This window comes from Rhipicephalus sanguineus, chromosome 8, assembly GCF_013339695.2.
Source record: "Rhipicephalus sanguineus isolate Rsan-2018 chromosome 8, BIME_Rsan_1.4, whole genome shotgun sequence".
Taxonomy (NCBI): domain Eukaryota; kingdom Metazoa; phylum Arthropoda; class Arachnida; order Ixodida; family Ixodidae; genus Rhipicephalus; species Rhipicephalus sanguineus.
The window spans coordinates 44,131,541-44,151,081 of NC_051183.1; the positions used below are offsets into that span (position 1 = coordinate 44,131,541).

At 47.0% G+C, this 19,541-nt stretch overlaps 1 protein-coding gene across 1 annotated transcript; it reads left to right on the forward strand.

Moving 5' to 3' along the window:
- Positions 1–538: 538 nt before the first annotated feature.
- Positions 539–18,874, forward strand: LOC119403183 (uncharacterized). Its single transcript, XM_037670129.2, has 5 exons — positions 539–647; positions 4,299–4,640; positions 12,140–13,104; positions 16,140–16,508; positions 18,452–18,874. Exons 1-5 carry the CDS (start codon positions 539–541, stop codon positions 18,872–18,874), a joined length of 2,208 nt encoding a protein of 735 aa, XP_037526057.2.
- Positions 18,875–19,541: the final 667 nt, after the last annotated feature.

Sequence of the window (19,541 nt, forward strand, 5' to 3'; positions counted from 1 at the left end):
TCTCCGCAAAAGCGTTCGTTGTCTCTGCTACGTTAATTAGTGGCGATTGCGATTTGACACTGCTGAAGCGGCTCTAGTGAGTGTTCTGGACTTTTTGTGGGATTTTGCTATACTTACATAAGAGTTGCTGTTGTAATTTATATGAACATGTGTAACTTATATGCTGAATGAGGATGCTTAGACACTTCATATTTACATGGTTCCTTGTTCTAACAAGGAAGTTTCTCAATCGAATACAAATAATAGAATAGCTTATAATACTAAATGATAAGGAAAAAATGCATATTTTTGAAGTAGGTGAAATAGGTTGTCTTAGTGTAGAATCTTGGAGCTCAGCATGTGTGCGCAATGGAGATTCTTGTGGCCTTCCGGGCTAGAGCGCGAGCATGATATAGTCTACATCTAAGGGGCAAAAATATTTGCGTTGCACTCCCATATAATCAAACGTTTGTAAACATACGGGAATCTTGCGAACTACCAAACTTTCCAGGACCGAAGGATTGTTCCTAGAGGTTCCAAGGGGTTCATGCCAGGCATCATGAAGGACAAGACGGTAGCAAGCAACGACGGCACCCGTGGTTTTAGCCCAAACGCGGATAGAGAAGAGTCTGGGCGGAGGCGTTCCTCGTTCCACTGGTCACACTTCCGTGAGTCGAAGGAGCCTCTCCAGAGGGCGCATTCTAGTCGGCATTCTGAAGCGAGGTCGGGTTACCTTAGAACGTTTAGGTTGGCTGAGAAGTGAGGTATGGTTGCCTTAGAACGCGATTGTTTGAAGCAAGGTCGGGTTGCCCTAGAACGCACAGTTATAAAGCGAGATTCAGTACAGAAGAAGAAAAATGTACGGGCTCTGAGGAAGTTAAGAAAACGACGGCGCATGTTCTGATTGAATGTGGAGAAATCCAGCCTGCTGTAAGTTGTGCATAAGCCTACGTGTAGCCTTGGGTTTTAGTGATAACAATAGAAAGCTGAACACGTCCGCGATATAAATAAGTAAGAGACTGTTCGAGTATTTCTGGCAGAAAAGTAGAGAGAAAGGACAAAAATTTATAGTGGGGAAAAATCCTCCCGTCGGAAGGGACAGAGAGCTGGGCTGTGAATTGATGGTATTTTTTCTACGGTAAGATCGATTTAATCAAAGTAGACAAGGCATTAGGCTAACTAAATAGAAAGACGCATTTTTTATCTTTTTCTTTTGTCGAACCTGGTGGCGCACATGTCACCCGCCCGTTATAAAGGGGACGCGCATAGCATCCATTCATTATAGAGCGCAGTAAAATGAGAAAAGATGTTTTTAACGACGTTTAGGGCGGCAGTCAGCGCCAATCCTCGTCTTTTCGTTTCTTTGTGCCGTCTAATCGTTATTAGTCCCTTCGCTAAGAATTTTGTGCTTGAAAGCAGCGCCAAATATCCCGAGTGTAGCTAAAAAAATTCAACACGAAGTGAGCGGACTAAATGTAGATCGAAGTGGGTTAATGTTCGAACTAAAAAAAAAGAGCCATTAACACACGCTACATTATTAGGATAAGTTCGTCTCCGCTTGGATTCATTACCTATGGCAGGTTGTTTGGCGGCATGCCTTTTTAACAGCTCCGAGGGCAGCAGTTGAGAACGATGACCAGCATGCGTTTCATTCCACACTGAAAATATTGACCAATAGAGCAAGGACAGTGAAGACAAGAAGAAACAGGACAGGTGCAGTGCCTTCACTGTTCCCGTTCTTTGCGCTACTCGCGGATGTTTCCTGACATCAGTCAACTGGCCTAGTCAAAAGTTTTATTCCTTCTACGTTCAGAAGCCCCGCACATGAACTGCCTGTGCAGTCAAGAAAGTTCCACTTTGAGATCTTTCAAGATTTTCGATCGGACAATCGAAGGATTGCTGGGCTAGTTCCGAAAATGTCATAACGTCCAAACGTGTGGCTTAACGTAAACAAAGGGCGGACGCTTTTAGCTGCGCAATTTGACAGCATTAAGCCTGTTACTGAAGCCGTGTAAACTTTTTATGCAAGTAGAAATGCTGGTTAAACACTGTCGACAGGAAACATTTCAGCAAAACGATTGTTTCATCAATTACATCCTGCACATACCGTGCAAGCTGTCAAGCAAACCAAACATTGAAGGAAGTACGTAACATGGTCTATAGGTGTAGACCCGCCTTCAATAATTCCAATAATGCCGCTGCCACGTTCGATATCCTTTGTGCGACCACGAGACCAGCAGTATATAAAAAAAGTTTTGAGCTGGGTCCCGCAAGAGCATCGCAAATATTTCACGGTACAATTTTGCACTAAACCAAACAACAATGTCCAGACGGTGCTCACGCATGACGACAGAGTGCGTGAGGTTGTTAGGCATAGCGGTCTGGTTACAGCCGCTTCCGGAGAAAAAAATGGAGCGTATCTCCACGAAATGAATGATGACGAGTGGGCGAAGCTAGGTCCTAAAGTCCATAGTGTCTACGTTGTAGTCTCTGACTAGTATAAATTGTTTGTGCTTGTAGGCGTATTATATTGTTCTCTCACAATTATGGTTGATATTAGTGTACTGTTCAACCTTTTTTTGTGTCTCACATATGTTACCCGAGCGTTGCCCCATATAATGTAAATTGAGTGACATAAATTGACATGAAGAGCCGATGACAAAGCTAGGTCCTAAGGTCCATAATGTGTACGTTGAAGTCGCCGACTAGTATAAAGGGTTTGTGCTTGTAGGTGTTTTATATTGTTCTGTCACCATTATGATTCTTGTTCGTCTATTGTAAACCTTTTTTATTCACATACACACGTTTCGACTAGCAGTGGTTTTCTAACCACCACGACAGCTGACAGTGAGTGTCGACGACAAAGCTAGGTCCTAAGGTCTATAATGTATACGTTGAAATCGCCGGCTAGAAAGAAGGGTTTGTGCATCTAGGTGTTTTATATTGTTTTGTGACAATTATGATAGATATTAGTGTATTGTTTATGCGTTTTAGGGGTTTTACGAGTTGCTGTGCCGTGAGCACAACCACCACACAACGGACCAGCCTAGACCCTAAGGTGCTTCGCCCCTAAACAGTGCCCATTGTAAAGCGAAAGGAGCCAACACGAGCAATTCAAGGCGTGTGTCGTGCCGCGTGCCTTTGTACTTATAAAGTGCGCACTCCTTACGTGTGATTTCGCACTCTGGAGTGTGAAACACTCCAGAGAGTTTCGTGACCGCTCCCACTGAGGTTATTGTGGTTTAAAAGGCCCCTAAACAACCTATGAAAATACAAAGAACATGCTCGGTATACCCTCCTGGCGTTTCCCGTGTTTTTGGCACAATTCGTGACACCAGCAGTTTTTCACATAACGTGAAAAACTGCTGGCCTATACTCAGAGCTATGGCACACGAAAAACATGAAAAAAGAAAGGAATGACACGCAGAGGCGCTAACTTGCAACAATATTTATTCCGAAAACAGGGAACCACATATATAAGCCACATTGTTTTACAATCATCATCACTATGCACAGCTTCCAGTACTGAACTGTCTTTACGTAGATAGGCTCACTCTTTTCAGAAGAGTAAAATCGATGGCTTAGAAACACGGTTATCCACCAGCCTATCAAACAATTCAGCCTCAATTATTTTGCGTCTTAATTCGCTCTGCTGGTACTAACAATTGAGGAATCTTGAAATACTGTCATGCACGTGGCATAAGCAACGTCACCTGCACACCTGCACAGGCACCTTGATTACTGCAATGCCTGCAGTGGGCACCGAGGAAACCACCTCTCTTTTTTTTGTTCCTTTCGCGTTGTAGCGGTCTTCCTACAAACGCTCATTTAGGCACCGTCCACTTTGACCCACATAATTCTCGCCACATGGTAATGGAAGCTTGTATACGACTGCATCAGCACATCGATTGCTCTCTCTTGTTAGCAGTTAGCCTATCTACGTAAAGATATTTGAGCATTGCAAACTACGCAGTATGATGGTGATTGTGAAACGATGTTGCCCATATACACAGCTCCCTGATTTCGAAATAATCATTGTTGCAAGTTAGCGCCTACGCACGTCACGCCTTTCTTCGTTCGTGTTTTTTGTGCGCTATAAGCCTCAGTATGACATACAACCATGCCCAAAACGCTACGTTACGAAGATTTATAGCAGCGCCAAGGTATCTCGTATTCCTCCTATATTTGCGGTGCCTTTTTTCAAGTTCCGTGGGCGTCCCTAATGCATCAAACGAAAAGACAAGTTTAGCCTCTTCTATGTTTTTTATCTTTTTTGTGGGTATTCACTTCATAAAATGCGGGCAACTGTGCGCGTGCAGCCCTGACCGAGATGAACACCCGAGACGAGCGCATCGTGTGCGCCTTCTTGGTCATGACCTGCGCCGTGGTGCTCACCCTGTTTTCGGTAGGTATGGCGTTCATCTTTTACGCCGAGCCAGCATTGTCACCGCTGGCGTGCCTGACGCCCGAGTGCATCGCGGCACGCGATTACTTGAGCGCCATCGTCAACGCCAGCAGGGACGTGTGCAGCGATTTCTACGGCTACGTTTGCGACTCGTGGCTGGAGCGACGAAAGGACGGCGGCAGCTTTCGCCGGGACACCATCGCCGCGTGGGTGGCCAAGATGAACGAGTCTCTTATAAGCAACGTTGGCTGGGAAGGTTGGTGTAACGGATAAGCAAAATGCCGTACTGCGCAACCTCGCGACCATTGTGCGATACTATGAAACCCGCATATATCGAACTCACATGTAACGAATAGACCGCTCCCACCAGACCATCTGCGCATGCGCGAGTTTCCGACAGTGGCACTGTCGCCATCTTAGTTGTAGTTCTCGGAGCGCTGCTGGTGCGGCTGCTTGCTGCGTGTTTCAGGTATATTGGCGTTTTGCACCAATCCTCGACACGCAAGACGATTAAACGCGGTGTAAAACTGTGTCCGCACCTCCAACGTATGTTATTTTATTTCAGGTTAACTGCATCCTAGCGCTAAAAGAAAAAAAGAACAGTTGATAGTGCTTACGTGTGACGAGGTGGTCTCGTCGGGTTGATGAGCTTGCCTCGTTTTACTGAATAAATATTAGTAATAAAAAAAAGAGAAATCACGTTCCCGTCGTCATGAGAGCAAATATCTTCTTCAGTGAACGGAAGCACGCAAGCGACACAAGCTACAGTATCCGGAAAATAACTTGCCCAAACTGCGCAGAGCTCTCCGCTATACGACAACAGGAGAAAAAAAAAAGCCGAAGGGGACCAAAAAAAGAAGCTTATTGCGCTTTTTTTTTTGCCGAAACGACACTTCCCCTGTAGACTGTGTTGTCAACGCTGTACTTCGATCGCAGTAATAAGTTAAACGTTAAACGGGAATGAAGATAAAACGGTCGCCGTGAAGCAGGTTAGAGGCGCGTCCGCTGAACAGTGACTGGCCGCTCATGCCGTTTCGCAAAGGTTAACATCACGAAAATCTCCTGAATGGCATAATATTTCCTGCTGTACAAGGGATGGATGAGTCAGTAAGAGATTTTGGCGGCACACGCAATGCGGCGGATAAGCAGTAGCTAGCTCCGGCTGGCGGCGGCGGCCTCAGCCGGTGGCTCGGCGCCGGTATCGTCGCTAGGCCTACCGCTTCGAAACGGCAGTGTACGGTTAATAGCCTACGCTCATAAAGAAGTCCAGCTTTGCTACCGCTGTTGCCCGCTTTACGATGCGTTCACAATAATATCGCATATTGAAAGGAACAGGAAAATCTCGGCGGCGGAGTTGGCTGCGATACCGGCACGGCCGAGTTTTCGCCGTGCGCTCCACGGCGCGAGCTGTACACAGCATGCAGTTATAATCTTGGCTTGTATCACAGGCCTCGTTCATGCTAGACGCTTGACAGTCGTCATCGCATTTGGTTAGAGGCCGGTTTAGGTCTTCCTAATATATTAAAGCGATATCTGTTGAGCCCGGAAAGGACGTTGTATCCAACCTGTCGCCGCTAAAGCGATCGGCCCGGCAAGGGGATCCAGCTCGCGTTATATGAGCTTTTGCTGTCGCTGATCGGTCCATCGTTCGCGCATCAAGGTTGTTATGACGCAATAGGCCACTGCTAAACCACGATGCATCATGAACAGGGAGTTCACAAACACGTTGAACAAGAAAGTGCGCTGTAGTTGCCTCTCTGTCCGTAATTGAAATTTTTTTTGTTGCCTCTCTGTCCGACTTCGTTGACTGTCGCACACATTCCCTCCTGTAGGAGCTTGAAATCCTTTGAGAACACGCAAAATCCGAGTCATTTTGCTTCAGGCTTCTGTTGTAGCATTCCAGTACACAGCACGTCAACCCAACCATCGCAATTCCTCCAAATAAGGCCGCTAAAGCTCGTTAATGCAGCTCGCCAATGCACCAGCTGTAGGCAGCTGAACGTACCGAGTACCAAGGTCAATCTAAATAGGTCGCGAAAGTCGGAACGAAAATTGGTCGGAAACCTATTGCGACAAACATCAACACCCGCGTGACGATTAAAGCGCTACTAGGTGAGGGGGGGACAAATAATGAAAACAAAAAATTAATTAAGCGTTTATTTTCATTAGTTTTAAATTTATTTGTCACGAATTAAATTAGTAGATTACTTTAATCAAACTTTAGTCTTGGGTATGTGGTTGCGTGGCCAATTTTTTTCGTTTTTTTTCAGAAACAGCGGGCACATGCAGGCAGTCTGGTAACATGGGCCAACGGTTTTGCGCATTTTGTGATGCAAATGGCGTCGCTCGTTTTTGCGCAGTAGGTTTGTGCCTGTCGTCCGTAGATATTTCCTCGCATAAGCGTTGTTTTCTAGTCGTGGTACTTGGCAGAAGGTAATATAGCCCATCGCAGCCATCGGGAACCGTTTCAGTGACTGTGTTTTGCCAGCGCACGGCCGGCGTGCTGTCGCCCTTCGGGACGATGAACCCGTCACGCTACGCGAAGAAACGCTGCGCTGTCTACGGATGCAAGAGCAACACGTGTGCAAGGTTTGTGTGTGTGATGATGTGGATTGTGTGGCCCGTGACGGGGCGAAGAGGGAACGACAGTTTTGCTCTGCCGTACGCCTTGGAGGGGAAGACGACGAAAAGGAAGCGCGAGCGGGGCGTGCTGCTCGAGGAGTTGGAGCGCGACACGGTTGGAACGGCAGCCGCTGGTCGGCGGTTCGGGTCGCGACATCGCTTAACCAGGCGTCCGGCATCCATGTGGACCTGGTGAGCCTGATTCCCGCTCTGTGCCCGGTGCTGACACAGAGACCGGCAGCCTAGTCTGTTCCTGGCCTGAGGTCCGGGGGCCCGAGTGGTGTCACGAGGTGGCCGCGGCTCATGTTGGCGACGGGCAGCTAACCTGCGCTGCCGTGGCCTGGTGATCTACCGGCCTGCAGTGCCATCATCAGCACCACTACCACCTCGCCACGGTCAAGGCAGCGTGACTGTTGACTGCCCAAGGAGTACCGGTGACGACCGACCTCGCCGCAGCGGCAACTGTTCATAACGGCGAGTAGGACAGTTTGTGTGCGAGGCGCGTAGGACGTTTAGGATGTAAATAAGGAATGCTGTAGTGTGTTGTGTGTGAATCGTCAGAGTTATCGGTTGTGTTAAAGTCTGTGTTGTGTGTACAGAATCACCTGACTGCCGGTTGAATTATTTCGGATCCTGGGCCCACATTACACCATCACATTGTGCACGTTGAATTGTTATGCTACTTCTTATTTCTGTGTTATATATTTTGGGGTAATATCCTGTTCAACTGCAATATTTCGCCAATAAAATACACCTTATTTATCAAATCTGTCTTTTTCGTCTTCCGGTTATCTTGCAGGCTTCCATTATCGAGCCGTCATAGTGATAAGAAAAAGAACATGCAGCTATAAAAAAAAGTAAGAAGCGGCGCCCTGTCAAAAAATTTCATAATTTCGCGCCCATCGCGTTAAAACGTGACGTCATTTCCGCTTCCGGTTGTGACGTCATCCTTTTCTTTTTTTTAATTCTGTTTGTCCCCTCCTCACATAGATGGCGACTGTTGCAACAACTAGCCACCGGCTTGACACGTGGGCTTCTACGGAAGTTACGCTACCAACCTTGCCGAGTACTACAAGTACCGGCATGCACTGCGGCAGCGGTGGCGTAGTGAAACTCGCGGTGAGATCGGTCTATTATGTGTTCTATCGAACAATCCTAGTATCTTGATAAGATGGTAGCTCAGGCTAGCGGGTGATTCAATACCGACATGTTTACAGCGCAAATGGAACGAGGACAGAGGAGGCGACACCACAAATGCGCTGACCTCAAGGAAGTTTTATCAGCGAAACCACCAGAAATATATACACAAGGCATGAACATGAGTGAGTAGAAACGAGATTGATTATCTGGCTGTGATGAGATAGGTTGTGTGATATCATGAGCAGATTCTGCCCACTTCATGTTTATGACTTATGTATATATTTCTGTTGGTTGCGCTAGTAAAGCCTAAAGGGACTGTCTGACGTCCTTCATCGCTTTTCTGTTTTGTACCGCAATAGAAAGCGTACCGTCTGAAGCGTCCAACCTTGCAGTGGTTTCTCTGGAAAGTGAGTAGAAATCTTTAAAACAATTTTTCAATCGGCGTTCGGTCTTCTTCCATTGGCGTGAAACATGTCCAGAACACTGGTTGGTGGAACCGATGACGATTGTAATGACGGTAAAAATGAAAACAGAGAGCACATGTGATTTCTGTAGGATTACTTTATTTTCGCTGAACACTAATGTAATGAATGCAATAGTCGTTTTCAACGCTCTAGGGGTTAAATGAAGCCTTATTATACGATTACAGAACACTTGTTTTGCTGTAATCGCAGTCTATGCATTTATTTTAGCACTGCTGCCGCAATCCAAGCCATGTTTTATGCGTCAAAAAGAGACGATAAGTGCACGCCTTCACGGCGCAGCACGTGTGAGACATCCTAACAACAATACAGCGGCACAGTACGACAGGCGCGGAGGGCCGTATGGCATACCGCATGAGTTGAAACAACGAAATCGAAGACAGCGCCGCAAGCAGCGCGACCGGGTGCCTTTTTGGATGCGTGAGAAAAAAACAACAAAAAATTGCTCTCTGACGCAACCCAAAGCTGCCTCAAGTGCGCAAAATACAATTTCAAGGTATAAACGTTTGTGTTTAAGCAAAATGGGTCTACCTGCGAGGATTTCTTGTCCTACCAGTCGATTGACCACATCGCTGTTGGATGACGCTAGCGGTCATTCTTTCACGATTTTCAGCATCAAATTAAAAATATAATTCCTGTTTAAGGGGCAAAAGCATGCTCGTTGCCGCCGATGTGACGAACGATCTTCTCATTTTCACCACAATCAGAAATTTTTTTCCGAGCGGTAGACAGTCCCTTTAACTGAAGTCAGCGCCTGTGTTCTGTCGTGTCCTCCGTTCATCGATGCGTATGCGCCGTGCAAACATGTCGAAGTTGCAATGTCCCCTTGAATATATCTTAGGTATATAAATTATGTTAGATATCGAAATACTTTTATGTATATAGAACTCTTTTGTAATTCCCTTGAGATTCGACATATCTGGTTTCCACTGTATGCACACCGCATGTTTGAGCAAAAGCAACATGCTGACATCATTATCTCGAACTTTGTAAATTATTTGCAAAGATAAAGCTAACAATTTATCTTGTTTTACGTGCCATAACCAAGCTATGTTTTTTGGAGACGCCGTAGTGGAGGGTTCCGGAAATTTAGACATGCAATTACCTACAGAGGTCCGACATAGTTAGTGCAATGGACTGCTACGATACGTACTACCTATACATCAGACCAGGGGCGTAGACATAGGGGTTGGGGGGTTAACCCCTCCCTCCCTTCCTCGAAAATTTTCAATTTTGCACGTGTATATATACACCAACACATACAAACGCACGCGCGAACATACAAAATGTATGATTGACCCCCCCGCCCCCAGAAAAAGAGTTCTTGCTACTTTACTGCAAGAAGCGTACGGTGGGGGGCTAGTTGGTAAGGCATGGAAAACATAAAACTACGATTAGTCTGCACTGGTCTCGTCCGCTTCTTTATTGTGTCCTGTATGTAGGCGTAATTATATGTTTTCCACACTTTACTGCATCAGACTTGCACGTCTTCAGGTTATTTGGTATGTCAGATAATAACATATGAAACATGTGTCCTACATGTCAGGAGCAATGAAGGATTCACTAGACTTTTTCATCAACGTCATAATACTTGGCAAATCTGGAGCGATGCAACAGAACGTGGCAGCTAGATTTGACCTTTATCCGCTGACATGTCGAAGTAATTATAATAAACGCCACCGGCAACCGCTGTTTTGCAGCTACATACATTTATTGCGCGTCGACGCAACTTGTACACCGTATTGAGGCTAGCCACCAGCACTAACACTTTCAAGTCTCTTTTTTCCGCTGCACTTGTGGGCATTCAGCACACCCAGATCAAAGATAACAGCTTCCCCCTCCTGATAAGCAACTAAGCAATGACAGGTTTGCGCCATAACCATGCACACATCTTTGAAGTGCAATGAACCTGGAGATAACTACAATTCTGCAGAGTCCAGGATGCTGCACGACAGAATGACGAACCAACCGAATCACCATAGGCGTGCGTAGGGTTCCCCATCAAGGGGGGTGGGGGGTGGGGGGGGGGCAAGGGTTCATCGCAGCGCCCACCCACACTACTAATGCAATGTATGGGGCAGATTATTCGTCCGCCCCCCCCCCCCCCTCTTAGGTGACTAGAAGGGTCAATGTACAGGGCAGACTTTGCGCCCCACCTCTTAGGTGATTAAGGGGGTGCGCCCCCCTTTGTGCGCACGCCTATACGAATAACTGCTACTAATGTGTTCATATTTCTCTCGTTCTATATCTTGCACAGTTTCTATTTCTTTATTGCTGCTCGTGAAGCAACGTTAACTTCGCACTCTTTTAGGCATTTGCTATGGACAAGAAAGTTCGATAAATCATTATAATGGTGAGCCAGTGGACACGCGTTGCCATCTAGCGGAAGAACTAAGAAGCGGACAGTTCAAAACATGGCCTCTGAGATAGCCTACCACGCGCTGCATGGCGCGCTGGTTGGTGATCACGAGCGCCGCGTTTGAACAATCAATTGGAAGCGAGCTCGCAAGCTTCGCTATTTATTGGGGGAACGGAGAAACGTCGCACACTGACGTCGTTTGAAAGTCACGGATCTCGGTGGCGAATGACGGTTCTTCGTATTAGTTCTTGTTCACTGCCCTGACGATTTTATTTTACCCCGAGGAAGTACGTTTTACGAGATTTATTGTGATATAGGACACAAACGGGTATGCCATCGTGGACGGAAGCATATAGCTCGACGTTCTTTAACCGCTGCGTTTACGTGTCCGTCTGTCCACTAGTGGTCCACAACACTTCCAGCTTGTGTAGTTGAAGCCCTTTCAAAATTTATTTTCTGTCTTCCTTTCTGCGGTCATTTTTTTAACCAAGGTGAATGAATAATTATGGGCTAATGGTTGTCTACTCGACAGATATTCGAAAGTTTTACCTTTACATATAAAATGTACGCATTTGACACATTGTTTTCACAATGCTCGAAGAGTTGATAAAGACCGCGAGCAAAGGGCGAAGTTTGCATGTAGGTGCCAAGAAAATTTCGTACTGCTTCGTTCGGGCTCTCATACTTCAAAACTTGTGAATCATAAAATACCTTTAAAAGACTAGCCATGCGCTCTACTTTAAGAGTACGCCTAAGCTCTCCATCGTTTTCCTCCAAAAATTGCTTCTTAGTGTGCGGCCGAGCCTTAACTCGTTAGCCCACAATGATAATTCGCCGATGCTTTTCTACAATGAGCGAATTTGTTCGATGATGCATAGCCCATTCGAATATGTTGGCCTCGCGTAGGCTGATTAAGTTCATGGTTCATTTTGGAGAACTGTGCGAAGTTGCACAGTAGGCTAGATGCAGTCTCAACCAACCACCAACCTATATATTCTTGATGGGTCGTTCTCCTTGGTTCCTCTTACCTGAGTTCGTGCTGTGTTATCAATGTGCATGAAAATAGACGCGTATGTCTCAGACGGTGCTTTTTTCTTGATCTAATCGTAATCGCACATCTGTCTCCACCGACCACGTTTAATTCAATCGCAGGACGAAATGCCGAAGAAAAAGGCGGAATCCGTGTCATGCGCCACGTCTACGGGCATTGCCTCCGTTTCTTCACGAACATGTCGACGGGGCTGTCGTTTGAAGCAGCGCTTAATTCGGCTCGCGAGCAGCTCAACTGGACGCAAGTTCGTGGTGCCAGGACCTACAAAGAGATCGTGGAGAATGTTCTGCGATCTGCGATCCTGTCCGGATGTCAAACAATAATGACCGTGCGTACGTTCATCGATAACGATCACCTGGCCATGAGGCTCTCCCCTGGTCGTTCTCTCCTGCGCAAGCTGACCACAACTGGCGACAAGGAGGACTTGAGGAAGGCCTTGGAACGCGTTCTCAAGGACGACCTGTCTACTATAGTGAACGCCGACGTCACCTTTGATGTCGACCTGGGCGGTAACCACTTCGCGGAAGACCAATACGAACAGGACGTAGCCGCAGCTCTGAAAGACTTCCTGGATGACACCTTTCCGAACGTTACAGCGGAGGACTGGGTCCACGGGCTGAACAACGTTCTGAAACCTGGCTACAGGCCTCTTAGTTCCGGTGACACCGCCTTCGCGACCGGTGCGCAGTTCTTAAAGAAATCATTGCGCAACTTGGCCGACGCGAATGGTGTCGCGATGACCGCGCTGTACGTGGCGTCCCACCTTGACACTGAGATATTGTCGTTGGAGTTGTCCAGAGAAAGGCTGCTCTCGGACCCCGAAGAAACGACGCGGTTCTGCGTTTCACTAACCGAGAGATGCCTCACGGACTCAGGGCCACTCATGGTGGCGAATCTCATGGACGTCAAAGAGAGTGTGACGGTTCTGCAGACCATGTACCAGGAGCTAGCGCAAGCGTTACACGATGCTCGTAATGTGCTCGTTTGGCTTTCCGCTTCGATGCGGAGAACATCGGAGAGAAAAGTCGATGCGGTGTCACCTGTGGTGGTGTCCGAAGACGTAATGGTGAGTGCACGCTCTCAGTCAATGCATTTTTATTGCATAATTAAGACGTTTTCTATCCCCTTTTCGTACATTTCAACCATGTCACCGTTTTCATTCCTGGAACTTTCACTTCACTGTTATGATTTATATGTGCTTTACGCACTTTTATTGCTCAGGATTTTAGGCCCTCATACAACCACCTCTTACTATCATTGATCACTCTCTAACTGCCGTCCTGGCGCTCTTCGGCCATCCCTGGCCATTCCGCCACTAACCACCATATATTATTATCATAATTAAACAAAAGATGTCTGAGGCAGTGGTTCATTATTGCTAAAAGGTTCCCTGCAAACGAGGCTTCACTCGAAATAACTTGCGGAACAACCCTTAGCCTATGATCGAAACACAGTGCGCTCCCAGTGTCGGAGATAAGCCTACACGTATCTCCAGTTTGGCACTGCTCCACGTGGGTCACATGAAGAGGTTGTTGTACATCAAATGATAAATCATCATTCTAATGCATGGCACTTGGCAATCTTAAAGCAAATTTTAATCTACTTGCGGAATCGTACCGCTTATCATCAAATTAATTCTTTCAATGATAAAATGTGGCCTTGAAACGCCTACATGTGTTTTATGGCTACTGGTTTTCACGGTGTAAAGCTGTTATAGATGCTTTTCATCAGCGGAAGGCATGCCGAAACTTACCGAAATATTCCCCAATGTTTTCTGCACTTCTAGTGAGGTTGCATGCGCAACGCGGAAGCGGCTGCAGAATCTTGAATTTCCAGCGATAACGATAGAATGTGCATAGGTGATGACGCATTTACAAAAGCCGACACGTTTCCCCCGCGTGGTTTTACCCAGGGGCCTGATTATTGGCAACCGACGACTGTGCTTTTCCCTTTCGTGGCACTGTGAGTGTTACTCCCCTTGTTGGGCACAAATTCTCCCTTTAAAGAGTTCAATCTTCACCGGTTCAACTTCCGCGTTCCTCACCGCGACAACCATGTGACAGTATACGCGACTGTTAGTTAACTACAGAGCACAAATTAGATACGTGACCTAGGCGAACAAACACGCGAAAGGACAAGCGCTGTGTGTCCTTCTATGCCCAGTACCTAATTTGCGTTCTGCAGTTTGTCATTATGAAGCAACTAGCCTAGCAACGAATTCTCTCAAGACACATGACTATCGTACTTTCTTATCATTCATCATAAGCGAAGCTTCGCTGATCCTTGAAATGTTACAATCAGAAATAAACGTTCGTTTGCGAAGATACCATTGTATAGATACGATCAATATCGTCATATACTAGATAAAATAAACTAGAACAATGACGACAATAGAAGCATGTTCGTCTGAGATGGAAAGTGGCGCCTCTCGAAATGCTGCTGGTGCGCATGTGTGCCAGCTTGATCAGTACAGCGAAGGTGTCGGGGTTGTGCAGCTGCGCGTGAATGCAGGCTGCGCATGACGCCCCTCTTCGTGAAAGGAGCGCAGAGAGGCGTTCGAGCAGGGGGTCTTGTGCTGAAGTTGCTGATAGTGTTCCGACACGTGCACACTTCCGTGCGCTTCATTTCGATTGTACATCTTGAGTATGGGTCTGTTGCGAGGTATAACATCTCAGGTTTGCTCTGTTATGTTAGGGTGCACAACTTTGGTATGTTCGTGAAATAAGGTATTATTTTAATATTGCTCGACGAGCTGCACTTCACCCTAAGAGTGTGGTGATGCCATCGAAATCTGCAGCGGCAGTGTATTCGCACTGTTGGGTTGCGCCTTCATTGCGTGCACAACTGCTGCGGGTGAGTCAGCACATGCTCGTACCTGTGGCTTGAAATTGTTGACTATGACTGTTGTGGTAGAGATTTCTCAGCCACCACTTCCAGTCTACCATCGGCGGCAGCAAGACGAAACTACCAGTCTTAGGTTGTCTTATGCTCAGTGTCAACTCCTTGAGCGGAGAATCCTTCAATTCCTTACCACTCGTGACATAATCGGTGGCCCTTTCTGAGAGCCATTTGAAACGATGATGCATTCGATGGTGCCTCAGGAGTTGAGCGCTTGGAGCAGGGTATCTGCGTAGTGGTTTGTATCACGCTTGGGCTGTAGGTTGATTTAACAACACATGCCACTTTTGCCGTAGGAGTATAAAGGTGTGAAACTGTAGACAAAATTTTCTCTATTATACACCCCAAGTGCCTGCGCAACCTCCATGCTGACTACCAACGTGTGATTGACCATTTCTGTGGCTTTCTCCATCTGTGGCATTTACGCGTCACTATGATTTTCTCTATTTTCCTCACTGCATGTTGGTAAGATATTGTTATACAAGAATACAGACGCGGATCTAAGTCAATATTTACACTCACAGATATAGATTGGCGCGCCAGGTCTATGCATACAACAAAGACGATGTGTTCTCTGATGGTCTCTATCTCGCGGAGTGAGACAATTTTCGAATAAGACGTGTTTATATTTTTGCCTGTGCTGATGCAAGAAACAGGCTGTTTGCTGTTGTAGTACACATCATATTTGCCCATTTAGGGCGTACCGCATCATTGGCGGGTATGCGCGATGACGGCGCCATATGACGCCATCATGACGTCACTGCGCCGGAATATGACGTACTCGTTGTGACATAACGTGATGTCACATGATTAACGCCTTGATATGCGATCGTCACTTGGTCAAACGTGGGCCGATCACTGAGGCAGTGCAAACTCAGGTGAGGTGCACAAAGCTTTCAGAGGGGGGCGGGGGAGAATTAGTATCTCTACCGACAAGAAAAAAAAAAACGTTGCTTACGCCTTCGAGTCGTCATAGGCGAATGCATAAGGGACCTTGAGAGTTTTTCTTTATGGAAAATGCGCACAACGCTAAACACAAAAGAGAGTGACAGAACAAGGCAGGCCTTGTTATCTTCTTTCTCTGTTTGTAATCGTTAAAGAAGCGGTTTAGGTAGGGAAATTCTCAATATGTCAAGGCGGCTACGCGATAACATTCCTGTATGAGTAGTCATTTTGATGCAGCAGTTGTGGTCGGCATTTCAGGACGACATTGTCGCAACCGCCGACGACGCCGCTAAGGAGGACTACGCTCCTCTTCTAGCCTACATCGAAGAGCAGCAGGACGCTCACTTTACCGACCTGTACCTGAAGGTCATGGCGTACGGCCACCAGCGGCGAGCCCGCTCACCACCCGCAATGGCGCAGATGTTCGTCTTGGGCTATGAGCGACGCCACGAGCTGGCCTACTCGGCAGCGCTGCAGGCCGTGGTGGTGCCCACGTTGTACCAGAGGTCGCCGTTCCTCTACGCTAACGGCGTGCCGCCCCAATACAATTACGCGACCGTCGGGGCGCTGCTGTCTGCGCGCATTGCTGAAATCGTCTCACCGGCTTCAATGACTACGACGCACGCGGTGAGCATGGGCGTTGTGTGCTGTTCATAACTAGCTGGCAAATACATAGTATGTCTACTAATATTTGTTCGTCTTTTACGTCCCAAAACCATGATATGAATGTGAGTAACGCCATATGGTTCGCTTCGGAAATTTCAACCTCCTGAAGCACTTTACCATTTTATTTCTTCATTTGTGCAACGATCCAAGATTGTCATGGTGCTCGTGGCAAAAGGTGACGTTGAAAGAAACGTCACCTGACTAGGCCTCTACCACCATACAGGAGGACTACGGCAGCGCTGCAGGCACATGTACCTAAATATCTAAGTACGCAGGCGTCTAGCATTTCGTCTCCATCGAAATGCGGCCGCCGCGGCCGGCATTCAATTCCGCAACTTTCGGATTAGTACTAGACCCGCCACGGTGGTCTAGTGGTTATGGCGCTCGAGTGCTGACCCGAAGGTCGCGGGATCGAATCCCGGCCGCGGCGGCTGTATTTTCGATGTAGGCGAAAATGTTTGAGGCCCGTGTACTTAGACTAAGGTGCACATTAAAGAAACCCAGGTGGTCGAAATTTCCGGAGCCCTCCACTACGGCATCCCTCATAATCATATCATGGTTTTGGGATGTTAAACCCCAGATATCAATATTATCGGATCAGTACTCTAACACATATCCTCTAGACTACTGCTGAGGGTACAAAGGCAGGCTATAAAATATCCTTGGGGCCTCTTAACTTACGATAAGACGACTTAGGACGAAGGCATAATCCGTCCTAATACACGCCATAATCTAGCTAAATCTACCTCGGCCATACGTGTTAGCTCAAATAAAGAAACATACTGGTGAAAAAACATCTCTGATCCCTCCGTCATAGGAATCGGTATGACACGAAAGTGAAACGTGCCTTCACAGACGTAGTTGAGCGTTCGTTGTGCATTGATATATGAGATCTTGTACAGTGCCTATTGGTGTTTGGTAGCTATAGCTCCGTCAAACCCAAAGAAGGACGCAGGAAACGAACGCAAGTATACTCAGGACGAGCGCGAACTAACAACTGTCACAGCTGTTACTTTATTTTTGTTTGAGCAGCCTGCACCTTTCGCAAATGTGGCCGCTTCAGCGAGCGAAGTGATGTTCGTGCGTTCTGTAACTTCAACGCAACACTTGCGGTGAAGTCACAAGAAGTACAAACCACCCCCATTTCGAGATAGGCTCGCTCGAACGGGCGCCATGCCCTGTAGGGCAAAGTGCTGGTGGTATACGTAGGAGGTGCGCGCGCATCGCAACGAGCGGGGCGACGACTATGAAAACGCGCCCTTCGGGCCATCTCACAGGTGATTAACACGCTGAGGTGCCACCGAGCTCTGAGTACCGCCAGCGGTAAATGGTCTATATAAACAGCTCGCCATTGGTGTGCTGAAGAACGCGCGCTTGGTAGGCGAGTCGTTTAGCGCCGCGCGCTGTGGAGTGAAGGGTCGTGGGTTCAATCCCCAGTGACGGAACCTTTTCTTCTAGTTTTTTTCTTTGTCATCTCTTCGTGTACATTTTACAACACCATATCCGTGACAGAAGTACGTCAGTGAAGTCTTGGTGAACCCCGGCTTGGTACACTTCCGTAATAAAAAAAAAGAGTAGGAGGCAGAAAGGCCGGGCCTAGGTCTGCCTCCTACTACTATGACTCGAGTTCCTGTTTCTTTGTTTGCTCTAACACGCATTACAATGGCGTCAACCAAATCGACGACTTACAAGACATACTTAAATCTACCTTAGCACCTTGCTTCACTTCCGTAAACTTTGGAGTAATATCTTACACTCTAAACTCACTTAATTAATTTTGATACAATGCAATCCATAATCACAACTGTCGTAATAACAGATTCTACGAATGCCACAGATAACTAGCGTTCCTTAGCCTCATGCGCCAATCAAGATACGCTTCTTTGCTTATAATTGTCCAACAGAGACCCGCATCGCATCATAACGATCCTGGTCATGGTAGAATGGCGGAGATGTACAACACGAGTGTCCTCTGCCTGCAGCGACTCCACAGTCGACTCGGTCTACAGCGCCAAGAAGTTGGGAGTGGCGATCTCCAGCGAAACGCCATGTACCAGCAGGCCCTGAGCCTGCGGCTGGCCTACGAGGGCCTCCTTGGGAGTTTAGGCGCTTACGCATCAACTCAGGAGTTCCAAACGTATTGGCCCGAGGCCCAGAAGACCTTCTTCGTCCGCTTCTGTCTCATGTCTTGCGACGCCGTCCAGACGCCCGACCCGCTGTCGCCTCGCGCCGGCTGCCTCCTGCCCTTGCACAACATGCCCGAGTTCGCTGCAGCCTTTGGCTGCGCATCACGAGAGGACTACGTTGGTGACAAGTGCCGACTCTGACGGCTGTGCGCGTGCGTTTAGGGTTCACACGAGCAATGAATTGTGTGCGCTGCTTGTAAGACGTTAGCGAACAGTGGAAATAGTGTCGCGGACAGATCGTGCAGCCTTAAGGAAACTTTCTTTAGAATTATTCTTTAATGGTTTTGTCGGAAAATTCTCGCGCTCTTCAGAGTTCCGACCACTCATATTTTATTCATGATCGCTTTTGTACGTTTAGCTGTCGCATTGCATTCACCACCAGATGAGCTGTAAGCCAAGTGGACTTTGACAGGTTGTCTTAATGTCGTATGTTTATCTATACCGAAATGAATGTTCATGCGATGCAGCAACTTCTTCTGATTCACCGTGCACTTTTTCTGCCTACACTATGTGTAAACATGCTCGCCATTCGTGCAGTATTACCTTGCTAATTTGTCTAAAAGTTGCGTAATATTTTTGCAGTTGCTCTGCTTGCTGATTTTGAACGTCTTTTTTTAATGCGGCTTTTGTTTCAAATTCTGTGTTTGCGATAGCTTTTCCACGCGCGACTTTACTGCTTTTGCATCTGGCCTCTATGCCTATAAATTTCAAGTCAAATATTTTATCTTGCCGCATAAAAATTAAAGATATAAGAATAAACAGTGAGGATGTTTTCCTTTTCATTCGTTATATGTTTTTCATTCGTGAA

Coding starts and splice junctions, on each gene's coding strand:
- LOC119403183 (XM_037670129.2), top strand. CDS start 539: ATGAAGGACAAGACGGTAGCAAGCAACGACGGCACCCGTGGTTTTAGC. Junction 648..4,298: donor GTTCCACTGGTCACACTTCC/GTGAGTCGAAGG, acceptor GTGCGCGTGCAG/CCCTGACCGAGATGAACACC. Junction 4,641..12,139: donor AAGCAACGTTGGCTGGGAAG/GTTGGTGTAACG, acceptor ATTCAATCGCAG/GACGAAATGCCGAAGAAAAA.